General features: G+C 29.0%; 1 protein-coding gene across 1 annotated transcript in view; it reads left to right on the top strand.

Moving 5' to 3' along the window:
* Positions 1 to 14,956, top strand: part of LOC107454632 (endoplasmic reticulum transmembrane helix translocase) — a 54,986-nt gene extending 40,030 nt beyond the window's left edge. The window contains exons 19-25 of the mRNA XM_043040758.2: positions 2,643 to 2,854; positions 4,258 to 4,375; positions 5,650 to 5,846; positions 7,740 to 7,882; positions 10,285 to 10,396; positions 11,359 to 11,502; positions 13,129 to 14,956. Of these exons, the coding sequence (XP_042896692.1) occupies positions 2,643 to 2,854; positions 4,258 to 4,375; positions 5,650 to 5,846; positions 7,740 to 7,882; positions 10,285 to 10,396; positions 11,359 to 11,502; positions 13,129 to 13,236 (1,034 nt within the window). The 3' untranslated portion in view covers positions 13,237 to 14,956. The remainder of the gene's footprint in view (positions 1 to 2,642; positions 2,855 to 4,257; positions 4,376 to 5,649; positions 5,847 to 7,739; positions 7,883 to 10,284; positions 10,397 to 11,358; positions 11,503 to 13,128) is intronic.
* Positions 14,957 to 16,030: the final 1,074 nt, after the last annotated feature.

The following is a 16,030-nucleotide window of genomic DNA, read 5'->3' on the forward strand; positions in this document are numbered from 1 at the left end:
GGTGACAATATCCTCTGACCATCAACCCTTGAAGTGGTTGTTAAGTATTAAATCTCCATCAGGAAGGTTGGCCCGATGGGCCTTGCAACTACAATCTTACAACCTGAATATACAGTACATCCCAGGAAGAAACAATGTCATTGCGGACATGCTGTCTCGCCCACCTTGTGTTCATGAAGAGAGAAATCCTTGTTGTCTCTGTTCAGTTACAATTGATCTTCCAACTCGATCACCAAGTGATATACGCACTGAACAGCTGAAGGATAATGATTTACGAAAGATTATAGAAGCATTTGAAGATCACTCAGATGAAGTAGACCTTAATCGATGGACTGAACGAGGATATATCATGAATCGGGGAGTTCTCTATAGATACTCCCATGATAGTGACTCGGACGAAGCTCAACTAGTAGTCCCTATGCAAGAAAGAGGTCAAATCCTTAAAGAATTTCATGATGCGCCAACTGCTGGCCATTACGGTATAGAAGGTACCCTGGATCGAATCTCCAAAAGATTCTTTTGGACTGGTATGAGAAGATTTATCACCGAATATATTAAAAACTGCGTCGAATGCAACCGGTATAAAGCTTCCACTCAAAAGCCAGCTGGTCTTCTTCAGACTCCTGTACATAATCAAAGATTTGAAAGCCTATCCATAGACCTATTTGGTCCATTGCCCGAAGGTAAAGATAAAAAGAAATGGATCTTCATCGTTGAAGACTGTTCAACTAGATGGGTTGAGCTATTTGCTTTAGCCCAAGCCACAGCTAAGGAGTGTGCAATCACTCTGTTGGAGGAGGTGATCTTGAGATATGGATTGCCTAGAAGAGTTATCAGCGATAATGGCTCACAATTTGTGAGCAGTGTAATGCAACAGCTTTGTTTTCTGCTTGATATTAAGCAATGTTTGGTGCCGGTATACCATCCCCAAGCAAATCCTGTGGAAAGAAAGAACAGGGACCTGAAACCTCGCTTGGCTATTCTTGTTGGCCAAGAGCATAGAAATTGGGTTGACCACCTACCAGTCATCCGATTCGCTATGAACACATCAAAGTGCGAAACGACCGGGTATACTGCTGCATACCTTCAGTTTGGACGAGAGCTCAGGACAGTTCAAGAGGTAAAGCATGATATTCGAACGGTTATCCAAAACGATAACTTTGTCCCTGAGATAACCCCGTATCTCAGAAAGTTTTCTTCTATCCTCTTGACTGTTAGAGATAATGTAGAAAAATCCCAAGATCGGCATAAAACATATTTCGACTCAAAACGTCAGCAAAACACCACTTATGCTGTAGGTTCGAAAGTGTGGGTGACTCTACATCCACTCAGTAATGCTAAGAAAGGAATTACTGCCAAATTTGTACCTAAAAGAGATGGGCCGTATCTCATACTTCGAAAGAAGTCGCCAACCTCCTATGAACTTGCCCACCCAGACAAGCCATGTGTTCCTGTTGGGACCTACCACACCTCAGCATTGAGACAATGCAACTCTGATACACAAGCAACAGAACCTATTTTACCTCTCCGAAGGAGAGGCAGACCAAAGATGAATTCTGATTCCTCCCCGGGACGTAACCTCGGAATCAGAGGGGGAGAGTATCACAAACGGGTTGGTCGCTATGGCCTCCGGCCCCACGCCAACCAACCAAAATCACCATAGTGATATTTTTCCTTCACTTGTTGCTGAGGGTGGCAACGAGTGACTGAGATGGATGCCATGTGTTTTAAAATGTAACCAAGTAGTGTGTGTTTAAAAGGGAGATTAAAAAAACTATCTCCTACAAATGTACCATGAATAAATTTTGTTTTAACATTTTTAATAAAGTCTTATAACTGAAGCTTTTAAAAAGTGTTATATTTTTAAATTAAGAAATCTTTCGTTATTTGCGTGATCCTTTTTAGAAAATATAACAAAACTTGCGTTTACTTTTTCATTTAGAATTTGAACATTACAATCGAACTTAATAATTATGTAATTATCAAAGTTATTTTTATATGGCTCATTTAGTAAAATTATTTTTTATGGCTTTAAACTTTTTTTTCTTCAAAATTTCATTCGCTTAAACTAATTGATTTTCAAATAATTCATAAACCTATCGTTTTAAACTTTCTTTTATTTCTAGTTAAAAGCTTAGTAAAGTTGCCTAATAATTACCTAAATTAATTAATAATTTAATTAATTAATAATTTAAGTAATTAGGTACTTAATTAGACTGCTAATACCTTATAAACGATAAAGAGGTGCAAATATTTCATTCTGTGTCTACACATTTTTTCAATAAATATTTTAAGTAAGTTTTGTGCATAGTAGTCAATTTATTTAATATCTTTCTTAAGCAAAACATATATATCTTCAAACTTTTAAATTGATTTAAATCAATTTGAGTACGGAGTTTCGATAGAAATCTGACTTTCTGTGCCTTACAAGTAAATGAAATTCAAAAATACTATATCGCGATACATCGCTATATCGCGATGCAAAACTGATGATGCATCACAATATAAAATTTCTAATATCGCCCAGTCCTAATTCCAATATCATGAATTTTATCATACCACAGTTACTTTTCATTCAAAAAGAAATAATGTCAAAGACTGTAAATAGTGCATAATCGGATAATGAGTTGTTTTGAATTTAGGTGTTGCTATTTTATCTGGTGCACCAGAGAGACCTCACCAAAAACGGAGAAAGAAGGACGAAGATGGTGTAGACAATAAAGCTAAGAAAACTGACAGTATAGAAAATAATGCTATTTCTAAGTTAGAAGCTATGGCATCCAAAGGAAAAGTGTCTAAACGATCTGATAATAAAAATAAAGCACGCAAAGAAGATAATTTAACAGAAGCTCAGGTAATGTTAGTTTATTTTGTGTTTGTTTAAATCAGAACTTTATGTGTAGTCCTTTAACATGTGTTTCTTGCACCATTAATTGTAATTAAATTTATGTATTACCAGAATCCTGTATTATAAGCTATTTTCTTATAATCTGCCTTTAACATTCACCCTGATAGAGAATGTCACAAAATCAGGGTTGACAAATATAATTATGTAAATACCAAAATAGCTGATATTTGTTATATAGAAAGTTGTCAAAATCTTCCAGCAGCAGTTCACTCAATGTTCATTATTCTGTTCATTGTTTTATTTGTCTGTAAAGTACCTATAATAGTACAGTAATCAGTTTTATTTGAAGATTAGAATACAATTTTAGAATACAATGCACCTCAAAATACAATTTTATTAATGCCTTCTTTTGAAAGGGTAAGAATTTATTTCAATATTATCACTTGCAAGATCGTTTTTATAGATTTTCCCTTTCTTAGTAAAGGCATAAGTTTCTTCTACTTCGGGCAAAGCTAAATTGTTATTGTATAAAATTCAAATTTTATGCAATCACAATTTCACAAATTAATCAACATTAAGTTTTTTTGTATAATTTTAAAATACCTAAATTTTTCTGGAGGTATGTTAAATGAAGCTTAATTTTTACAACTCTTTATCTATACTACTCTCTATCTCGTATAATGTCTCTGTGACTTAGTTGGGGTCGTAAACAAATTTAGACTTAAAATGAATCTTGTTAAGATATGATGCCTCAGATTAGGGAGAGAAGGGGGGGGGGTTTCTCCCCCAGAGATATACTCACTGGAGCAGTGGAGTGATGAATACAGTTTATTTTTTAAAAATTTAAATTAGATAAAAGTTAATAATTTGTTCTTAGTACTGCTTTCATCAACTAAAAAAAATTCCTAATTTTTTTTCTTCGTATATTGTATGAAGAGAAATATGAAATATGTAGCCTGCCAGTAGATTTACACGAACAAAAATAAACCAAACTTTAGGAAGATAAGTTTTGAGTCTTATCGCTTTCTTCTTTGTAAGTGTTCGACCAGACCGGATTGTTTGCATGCATAGTTGAATTGAAAAGTAATATAGCTAATTAAATAAATGCTTTTAAGAATAATTTATTGCACAATTAATTTTATGCCATATAAAATTATTTCTTTATTATGTCTATATACTGATTAACAAATTATATATATATACATCAAATTCATTATTGCTGGCAATACTGATTTTTTCCTCCAAGTTTAAGAAAAGATCATTTTCCTTAAATACAAATAAAAATTTTTTTAAATACGAATGCAATTAAATTTTTTTCTGAGTATGAAAAAATATTGTAAAAATGTGATAAAATTTTCTTCATTTGTGAAAATCATTCTGCTATTATATGTAAAGTTTTTCCTCTTTAGAAAAGACTTCACAAACTTCTAAAAGAAATGGAAGAGGAGGAACCTCCCCAAATCGTCAAACTGGGAGATGCTAGCATAGCGGCACCTTTCACATCTAAAATGTCTTCAATCCAATGCAGTGAGTTGGTAGAAATATTTATTCTTTTGTGCCACCCTAACAGATTATGTAATGTTTTTGAATGAAATTCATAACCTTAGGGGGATTCATACATGATTTCACACTTGTATGGAAGGGAGGTAATTTGTGAAATACTGACACAGAGGGGGTGACATTCAACAACAAGAATGTGAATGTGAAAAGAAATCAGACATTCCACATTTTGATTAAAATAAAAGTTTTAAAATCAATTCTCCAAATATCTGTATATTGTTTGTTTAATATTTTTTTTTATCAAATTAAATGTGGGACAAAGGAGAGGAGGGTGTCAAAAATATTGAAAAAACATGTGCTACCATTTATGGATTATAGATAATTATATTGTTTCATGATTCCTATTTAATGTTAAATCAAAAAACCGAAAATCATAAACATCAGACCAGAAAATCAATCATTGTCAACCAAGCATAAATGTATGGTTTGCTGATAGTATTTTTCATATTTTGATTTAGATCTTTTAGTTTGTGCTTCTGTCACGAAATTTTTTCGCAATAATTTAAAAACTAGCATCCTCTTTAATTTTTCATCAAATTTATCTTTAATTTTAAACCTGTAAATTAAAACATAATGATTAAACTATGATTTATATTTTCGCAATAATTTAAAAACTAGCATCCTCTTTAATTTTTCATCAAATTTATCTTTAATTTTAAACCTGTAAATTAAAACATAATGATTAAACTATGAATTATATAATGCTTAATTCGCATTTTTCAATGAAATAAGCAATATTTTAAATATTGTATTTGTGAAATATATATTATATGTAACTCCTTTTTTTCAGCTTTCTCATGGTGAGGCGTTTAAAATGTTGGCAAAATTATTGAAAATTCTGAAAACTTTAAACTTTAGTTTTTAAAAGTAAACCATTCTATGAAATATTTTGCAAAAAGTGTGGTAGTTGACTACCCTATAAATAATGATTCTCTTTTTTTTCTGGAGTGACATTAATTCATCTGCTGCACTGTATTAATATTTTAAAATTAAATTTTATAATATTTTTTAAAAAAAGTTAAAATTTGTTCTTTTTATCAATTTGTTTTTAAATTCAGAAAAGTTTAGAAATTGTTGAAAATTATAAGAGTTAAAAACATGTTTTGTTTGATGTAAATGTAAGCACATATTTAATGCTTCTTATTTAATGTAAAATGAAAATAAAAATGAAAAATTATGAACATCTGTTATTTGTGCTGGTACCCACTTAGAGTGTTTGTCATTTAATTTTTATTTTACAGTTTGCCATGTGATAAAGCAGGGACGATGCACCCTTGTTACTACATTACAGATGTTTAAAATATTAGCACTGAATGCCTTAATTCTTGCTTATTGCCAGAGTGTTCTCTATCTGGATGGCATAAAATTTAGTGATACTCAGGCTACGCTGCAGGGACTACTCCTAGCTGGTTGCTTCTTATTTATATCCAGGTCAAAGGTATGTTTTCATTTATGCTGAAATAGTAGGTTTTCTATATTGGAAAGTTTTTCTGTTTGTAATTTAATCTGCAAGGCAAAATGGGCTAGCATGGACAATATTGTTGAATTCGCTAAGAAAAGTAAACTCAGCATCATTTTTAACATAACTTGTATTTTCTTTTGTTTATTAAAATTTTAACTCTTATCTTCATTTAGAATCAAACATAGTTAAACTTAACTCTTTTAATTTTTGGTCTTTTTTTTTATCAGCTTCACAATTGTCTATTCTGTTCATTAAACTATTCTGTCTATTCTGTTCAGTGCATAGCATTTTTAAAAAGTGCTTAAAGGTGCTAATTTTCGATTTTCATTTTTTAAAAGCCCTTAAGCCAGCTTTTTTCATTGGGTATTTTTAACGAGTGCTTAATTTTCCCTTTACTACGATGGTTTTCGCCACATATTATGAAAAAAGACATTGTTCACATTGTTCTATTCACGTACATTGTCTATACAGTAAATTGTCTATTCACGTTTACACACTTAATTCAACACCAATCCATTTTGGCGTACCATTGGTCCGTAGCATATGAAAACGCCATTCGTTTTACATGATTCAAAATTTCATGAATTTTGACAATTGTAAAAAACTATGCCAAAAGTTTTTTTTGTTGACATGACCGTCAATAAAACCGTCAATTGTCAAAAACTTGCCAACCTTGCCTAATTATATATATTTTTAAAGTGCTTAAAAATATTTTTAGCTGCTTGAAAGGTGCTTATTTTTTGTTGAGAAATTTGGCTGTGCACCCTGTTAAAGCTTTTAAGTTTTTAAATTTTCGGAAAACTTTCACACTTTTCTTGACAGCTTTCTATATTACCTAATTGGCCTATGTACTGTAGCCATTTAATACATTAAGATTACATTTGCTTTATTTTTTTTCAAATGTTGCTGGAATAATGAGAAATTTGTATTTATTTGCAGTATTGCATTTATTTTCACATTGTTCTCACCTTATTGATTTTTTTAATAACCGCGGAATAGCTTCCTATGAATCAGAACTCCTTTCTGATTTATCGGCAACTGATACGATTATGAGGGATGATTTCTGGCTGGGATTTTAATCCCCAAAACCCTATTAGGCTGTGTCACTCTTATGTATAACCCCTACTGTATGAAAACTTTATAACATAAACATGTTGACATGAAATTATGAATAAAATTCAAAATTTTCTGATTTTGTTTAAAAATAATTTTGTTATTTTTAAAGATGTTAAAAAATAACCAAACACTATTCCGAAATAATTTATCCTACATATTTCAACAGCTATAAAAATCATCTTTAAATTCAGTTGATAAAGATCAGATGGTGGTAATTTGGAATTTTATGAAAGGACTCACAAATTAATTTTTGAAAAGTTATACTTTATGTTAATTAACCTGCAGTTTCTACCAGTTTTTCTCAGTCTTTCATATTTATATTAATATAAATACGTTAATCAACAGTTGTAGTAGTTTTATTTAGTAATATAAACTTATTTATTTAAAACATATTGTTACTACCATTCCATTATTCCAAGATAGTTTGAATGCTATTTTTCAAGTGGTTTGTGACCGGTTGATCTATGGGTATCGAATTGATCTTTTTGTTAAAAGTTTATAAACCTTATTGTAAATTATTATTATATAATATTAAATTTGATACATTTACCCTTATGAAATGACTTGTTAACAAAAATATTTACAATGCCTTGTATCTTGTGTTTATTGTTCTTAATTTATTAATTAACTATTGTTCTTGATTTTCTTTTAAATTATGCAACAGATTTCTTTATTTTAATTACTATCTTTAATGCAATTTTAAGTTGTATGAATTTTATTTGAAAGTTTATTTTCTTTAATCTTATTCTTCAGCCTCTAACGACATTATCAAGGGAGCGCCCATTGCCCAACATATTTAATTTTTACACAATTTTAACAGTGCTTCTCCAATTCAGTGTCCATTTTAGCAGCTTAGTTTATTTAGTACAAGAAGCCACATCAAGAATGCCACCCAGGTAATGACAATTTTCAGTTTTGACTAATGTATTTGAATATGTTTAACTATCAAATTTTTCATGTGTCAACTTTCTTTATAATTTAAGTTTGGTGATACATAGTAGTACCTTATTGTATTTTAATATCTTATTGTGCTTTACTTCGTAATTTTAACCATAATTAGAGTGCTATTGGTTTAATAAATATTTTGCATTGATTATCTGGTATGATCAGTAAAACCTATCTTTTAAGGAATCACAATATTTTTTAGCTAAGACCAGGTTTTAGTTTAAAATAAAAATATACTAAAAATAATGAAATTTTAAATAAATAAATAAAAACATCTGGCTTACTGTACATATTTTTTTGCTTTAAACACTTACCAAAAACATGTGCGTAACAAAATAGAAAAAATAATTTATTTACTTACATATTTTCTCTATTTTTCCAAAATTGTAGAAGAGTTTCTTCTGGCAAAGCTTAAATTTTTAGCTTCTTGGCTTACAACAAACACTTTAGCTTGGGATATAAATATATCTGAATTGTTTATTTATTGTGCAAATTTGCTTTAGTTCTTTTAAGTTTTTGACAACATCTTGATGACTTTTAGTTCATGCTTTTCGTTTCTCTTACACTATATTTTTCGCTTTTTCTCCATAATATTACATTTCTAGAGGACACATTTTTATTGAAATATCATGAACAAGCATGCTTTTTTTAACATGTGCAATATTGAAATGCTAATAGTGTGGGTCATTCTGAAAAAGATCATTTATTGCATCTTTTAAGTTATTAATGTTTTCACCTTTTTGTGATATGCTGTTTGCTTGGTTTTACAAGTCTTATTCAAAGTGTTAAAAGTGGAAATGTTTTCAGAAACAAAATCATTTGTAAATTTTTAACAAGAAGTTTTACATCTAAAAGCATATTTATACTTCCGGTTTCCACATGTAACAGTTTCCAGTGGATTTTGCATGCTTTTTAACCCTTAATTTATGAAATCAAAAAATATTTCTGCTGAAGTCGGTTCCTGTTTAATCAAGGGTCCATTCAGACCAAAATTTATTTTGTTTCTGCTTTTATGTTATTTGATCTGTGACAGTGATTAATAAAAACTCATTTTTGTTCAAATGTTTTGTTTCAAATTGAAAATTAAGTTAACTAATACAAGAGCTTAAGGAATTATAAATCAAAGTGCTTTTGTTTTATCAAATTCATAAAAATTTAGTCAAGTTGTAGATGAAATGTATACATTTAAATGGTATTTTTATAATGCACAGTTCTGGTGTCCATATTTTATGAATGAAAATACTGTTTAACCTTGCTATAATGAGCTTCAATTTCAATGTTTCTGAAATCACGAAAAATGTCTAAATTTTTCTACACATTAGTTGTTCTGATAATAGAAAAAAAATATTATTTTCGTTTAACACATTTTACATTGTCCCTCAGTAATAATTTGTCAACTTGTAGATGGAATGTATACATTTAAATGGTATTTTTATAATGCACAGTTCTGGTGTCCATATTTTATGAATGAAAATACTGTTTAACCTTGCTATAATGAGATTCAATTTCAATGTTTCTGAAATCACAAAAAATATCTAAATTTTTCTACCCATTTGTTGTTCTGATAATAGAAAAATATATTCTTTTTGCAGAACACATTTTACATTGTCCCTTAGTATGAACCATTTTTTGAAGCTGTATTAAAAAGGGTAATTGCCATATTTGAAAAGAAGTTTCTTAAATCATCTGTCCCTAATAGAAAAGACACGTGAAACATGTGGGTAGATAAGACTTTCAAAACAACATAAATTGAGGAAGCAAATTTAGCTAGATTAAAAGTATTTTACTTTCACTGATCCCAAAGTCCCTTTCAAAAATTCGTATGAAACGTAACAAATTAATTCTTACAAAAAAAAAAAAGGAAAGAAAAAGCAGGATGAATGTACATTAGTGCAAAGAAGAAGAAAGGGGGACAAGATGCATTAGATTAAGGCATCCTATCATCTAATTGTAGGGGGTATCCAATTATCAAGTAAAATAAAAAGTCAATGGGTTACAACTAATTATGAGCCCATAAAACATTGAGAGCAAACATCAAATTTATAATTCAGGGGCAAACAAGAAAATACACAAAAAATTATTTTGTAATCGCTATTTTAAAAGCAGTGAATCATTCATAATGAAAAAAATAGTTTAAAATAAATACATTGTTTTGAAGTAAGCATTTGCTAGTTCATGACTTTCACAATTATGATTTGAATTTCATACTTTATAACTTAAAATTCAAAACTTTTTAAATTTTTCGTGTCTCCCTTTAAATTTCTGATATCAAAGCTTAATAGTATTATATTGTTTCTGTATTATATAGTATTAAATTGTATAAGCAACTGTAAAAGTCAATGTTTTTTTCCAGAGCTGAGGCCTTTGCTGACTTAGAGGCTGAATTCAAACCATCTCTTCTGAATAGCACAGTTTACATAATCTCTATGGCTCTGCAAATATCCACATTTGCTGTCAACTACAGGGTAAATCCCATTTCCAATTTTTTTTAACATGTTGTGGTTTTTTAACTGTTTCATGTATTAAAAGGCACACAATTCACTCATCAATTTCTCTACTCCTTCGTATAGATGACTGCTAAAAAAATTTGCATAAATTTAGAAAATTGGAAAAAAGAAATTTTTTAAAATTTATTTAAGCAAAAACAATTTAAATAATTCATTAATCTAAAATAACATAGAAAATGATAACATAAATATAAAATAACAAATAAATATTCAATTGATTAACATTTTAAGAAGTTTTCATCTAAATATTTTGATCTAAACAAATCAGGTATAGTTTGTTGTGTTTTTTTATGACAAAATAATGGAGCCAAGCACAAGAGTTTATGAGGGTTTTATAGATAAAAAGTATAGTTTTTTGCTTATAATCATGAATAATATATAATGGGACCCCTTGTAACTTCTAATCAATAATATTCATCAACTTTGTTTTGAATTGGTTCTGGATTAAGGAAGAAAAGAAACAAGAAAACATTAGAAACAAAAATCTCTCTTCTCTACATAGTTATGTTCAAGTTTCTTTTTCTGTTTGCCTTTTATACCCTTAATAAATTCAAATTTTCAGCTAAAGTGCTCTTTGTAGGGGGAGGGGCAAATTTAGATATGCCTATTAGACCTACTTTAAAACTTTTAACTTTATTTCCATTGAATTGTTACTTATTTCTGCATTGAGCTTTTACTCCACTGGTCTATTTTATTTCATGTCAAATTATGATCTTTGATCTTAATATTGATCTTAACTTTGCCAAATTGTGATTCGACTAAATCACTTAAAATTTGTGCAGAAACAATAGTTTTTAGTCGCAGATTTTTGACTCTTAATTTTTTTTAATGCATGTCTAACTAAAGATTATTTCTGAGTACAGTGTTTTATTAATTTGTGTTTTCTGATCATTATATTTACCTGTTTTATTACTTTACAGGGTCACCCATTTATGGAAAGTCTGACAGAAAACAAGCCACTCATGTATAGTATTTTAATATCAGGCACAGCAATACTGATGCTTGTAACAGGCCTCTCACCAGAACTAGCTGGCATATTTTCCATTGTAGACTTTGAACCAGAAGTAAGCATTTCACTGTTTTTAACAATTTCGTTAATTGCTTAAATGCACAATATTCTTAATACTTTGCAAATTTTTGGTTCTACAGTAAAAATTCTACTTTATTTCTGTAATTGAAATAAGTACAATTAATAGGGGGTAGTATGATATAATTGATGAAATAAAATAGTTTTTTGTACATAGTTTTAATGTTTCTTCCCCTGTTATGTTTTTTTAGGGGGGGGGGAGTTGCAGCAACATGATATAGATGTTACATATTCTACAATGTATGATCTGCACCCAAAGTCTCTTTTAGAAGCAATTCTGAAAATAGTTCATAAACTCAAATAAAAAAGATTTTTTTAAACCATGTGTTTAATATAAATTGTTTTTAAAGTATTCTTTAAAAGTTAATCGAGCACATTTCAAATATTTAATTGATAATAGAGTTTTACACTACCTTTAGGTAGTTTTTTTCCAGTAATAAAAACAATAGGGTCAAGCTTGTTGAGATGTTTATTCATTTATTTATTAATATTCAACAAATAACTTTAGATTTTTGTTGTTACTTGCTCAAAAAAAAATTAATAATTAAATAATAGAAATAACTTATTGTATTTACAAAATAGACAATAATTTAAACTACAAAAAATTTTTAAAATTAACAATTATTGATTTGAATGCTTTAAAATACAAAATATATTTTTGTTTTTTATACAACATATAAAATTATTTTTGATTGTTATCGTGAAAGAAAGACATTTTTTAGACTTGTTAAATGCTTAAAAATTCATGCATTATAAGAACATATTAATTTATATCTAACAAATATTAATACACATTGAAATACTTATCAAAAGTTTTTTCTTTTATTGGAAATATACAAAATTCCACTTGGATCAGTTATTAAATATGATTATTGAGTGTAAACTGGCTCAGGGGTTAGAACGCTCTCCTTCTAATGAATCTCTTCTTCTTCTTCTACCAGGATTCAAAACCCAGCGATAAGTGATCAATGCAAATTCTGCTAACAGCTTGCATCAACCGCAGTGCTGGGGTATAAATATCCTTAGAGGTAAACAGATAATGGGTTAAAATTCCTTGCCGTCACGCTAATTGTGAGATTTTTTTGTAGTTTTCCTTTTCATTTAACACAGATGCCCATTTGTTCCTTCTAAAAGTTCCCCAAGGTGGCTAGTTTGACCCATTGATCCTGTAGTATTCTTGTTTTTTTTTGCCTTGGATTCAAAATTAAAATGCTACAAAGTTCAACATTGATAGATTAAAACCTAAAAATGGGTTGTTCTATTTGGGTTATAAAATATTAAAAAAAAAAAAATTGTGCAAAAATTAAGAAAAAGTTTTAAATCTGTAAATAAGTAATCTTAATGTAAAGCAAATGTTGTAAATGCGCAAATCAAAATGAAAAATATTTCATTTGTTCTTCCTTTTTCCATTTCTGACTGGGGCAGACTCAGATACAAAAGAATCCTATCAATCTTAGGCTCAGACCTCCAAAACTTTTCTCTAATAGGAAAGCCATATTGTTCAAAGTGTGATTTTTCTGTTTGAATCATCAGAGAGTTAAAAATGTTTATTATAAAAATGTTTCAGTTTGTGTATAATATGGCTTATCATTTTTATTTTTAGTTCCAAAAAGTGGTACTTCTTACTTTGTTCTCAGACTTCTTCTTTGCTTTCCTTGTGGATCGGATCTGTTTACTATTATTTGGCCGAGGAAAACTCAGAGTACTTTGATATGAACTTAATATTTAGACTTGTTTTTCAAATGTCTTTAATGTAAATTAATATCATTATCTTTATTGTGCATGTAGCCTGTCATTGGGTGAAAACTAAAGAAATTAAATGTGTCCCAAAAATTTTTATGCATTAATTTATTTAAAAATATTTGATTTTCATGCATGAAAGTAGATGAAATATATAATATTAAAATGTGGAAAAATTTGTTAGCTTTTTAAATTATTAACACAGAGTAGGGTTATTGATAATGTTTTCAAATATGTCATCTAAAGAAATGAATTATCTTCAACTTGCATTTATGTAAAGAATCATAAAATTTCTTTTAAACTTGTTATTTGCATGGAATTATAAAGGTTGTTCAGATTACAAGTAAACACATGTAATAGCATTAGAAATGTTAGTAGTGCTATCATTCAAAGTTATAAAGAAAGGTAAAAGGAGTGCATCACAGACTGTTTAGAATTGTTTTCTGAAATCACATGAGAGCATATAAAGTGAATGTAAAGTTAAGACCGAAAGGATGCATCTAGAACAGAATAAGATGAAGTAATGTGATTTTTGGTGGTATAAGAGGATTATACAATTCTTTTACTCATTACTAACAAAGTGCTGGACTGATGTCCTTATTCATAACTCTTATTCATAATCAATAGCTGCATTATATGTGGATTGGAGATCACAGTGTTCAAGTACTTTAGATCTTGACTGTTCTGTTTTTAAAAATGTATACCCCATTATTTTCATACCCCTATGTTTGCTTTAAGCATCGATTATTAGACAATAAATTTCTGTATTTTGATGACCTTTACAAATAATTCTACTGCTTGTTCTGTTCTGGAGGTATCCATTTTGCCACAACATTATATTCACCTCACATAAACTGGTTAATTATTAGTAATACCCAATCTGCAATCCATTCTTGTTACATCCTGCCTCGATATTTCTGATGCTATTGATGATGCCAGTTTTCATTTAAGCAACCCTTATACTTTGATCTTTGTAAATTTTATTTCAATGGCTATTGTGTATTCTATACTGTACAGGAAGATTATTTGCATGTCTAACTGACCATTTTCACTTTATAAATTCTGAATATTTTTTCTTGGGCTTTCAAAGCACTTGTTACTCATTAAATGCATTCCCTATCTATACTTTATTTATTTATTTGATGTTATTTTTCACTTGTTTGCAAAGCTTTGCACTTAATACTTTAATTTATAACTTCCCTGAAAATTTTCAAGTATACTAGCTGGTAAATATGCAAAACCTTCAGCTATTAAGGTTTGCAAAAATAAGTGAGCTCTTGTGAAAAGAAATAATAAAAATATAAAAGATAATAATACTTTGTAAGAATTAGAAGACAAGCTAATTCTTTATTCCTAAAATATGTTTTTTTTTCTCTTGATGTTATTCACTTCCCATTTAATTAGCAGAGAATTCATACTGATCGTAACCATACTGTCTTATCATGACTTGACATGTTTTAACTGAATGACTTCATCTTTGTCCTTCTCTCAGACCGACTAAATACATGCTAAGCTAGAAAACTTGTTCTGTTTTATCTGTTAAGTATGTGTTGCTTGTTATATGTGATTGAGGATCATTTGTAAACAATTAATATGAAAGCTTCTTCGAAGTAAATCCTGAATTATTCTGTCAAAAATAATACAATTGCACAATTTCTTGAGTTGTAAAATTGATCAATATAACATTGAACAATTTCCTAAGCTCCTAATTGTTAAATATAACAATCAAAATATGCACTTGCTTAATTTCACATTTTTTCTTCTTCTAATTTTTCAATTAAGATCTTAACAGAGTAACAATTAGAAGTAAAAGAATTAAGTTGTTAACTTTGCTCTTTTATAGGCACCAACATTGTGTGAAATAACTAGGTACCAAAATTTGAATTGATTTTGCAAATATTTTAGAAGAAGAAAAAAGGATTAACAATTAGGGATAAAATGAATTGTTAATAATGAAAACTGTATTAATCTAATATTTATAAACATGCAGTGTTCATTACTGAATATTAGCAGCAGCATAAAATATGCTGATGCTAGTGTTCAGTTATGAACGCTGCATTATTTTCTGAGTTTTAGAAGTGTTTTAATTTATAATAATTTCATAAATTTTAATAATTATCAGAATTTGTGCTTGTTTCTTAATTTTCATAAATTAGATTTTTATTTAAAATGAAGATAAAGAAATGTTTGGAATAGAAATTATATTTATTTGAATATTTCATTGCATTCTTACTTGACGATTGAGTGATAAATTTTTTTTTAAATTTCATTTTGTCTGTGATGGATATTCTGTGTATATTTTTAGTCTTATCTTACCTTATTTATTTGAATTTCATTCTATGGTTTATTAATACCATGCTTTTTGAACTCCTGGTTAAAATTGTACTGAGATATGTCTGCTATGTGCTACTTTCCCATCAAATAACATAAAGAAAACCTGCCTTTCTGATGCAGGAAAAACTTAAAAGTTCCTTAAAAACTTAATCTAATGCTTAGATAATTCAACTTGGTAAATGTCTGAGTAATTTGCATGGAATTTTTTTCGTTATGCACCATTTTCTTGTTAAATACCAACTAAAAAAATAGATATGTATTAAAGTAAAGTAAATATTAAATTTCAAAATATTCTAAAGTTAATAATAAAGCAGTGATTGCCAAATTAATTGTGAGCTACTGGAAGCTCACGGTGACATTTTCGACAGATCGTGGTAATTCTCTGGTTGGCTAACATGGTTTTATCCTGCTGATAAACCAAATGTATGATT

This window comes from Parasteatoda tepidariorum, chromosome 3 (assembly GCF_982258835.1).
Source record: "Parasteatoda tepidariorum strain Cologne lab strain chromosome 3, Ptep-v5.0, whole genome shotgun sequence".
In the NCBI taxonomy this organism is placed as follows: Eukaryota; Metazoa; Arthropoda; class Arachnida; order Araneae; family Theridiidae; genus Parasteatoda; species Parasteatoda tepidariorum.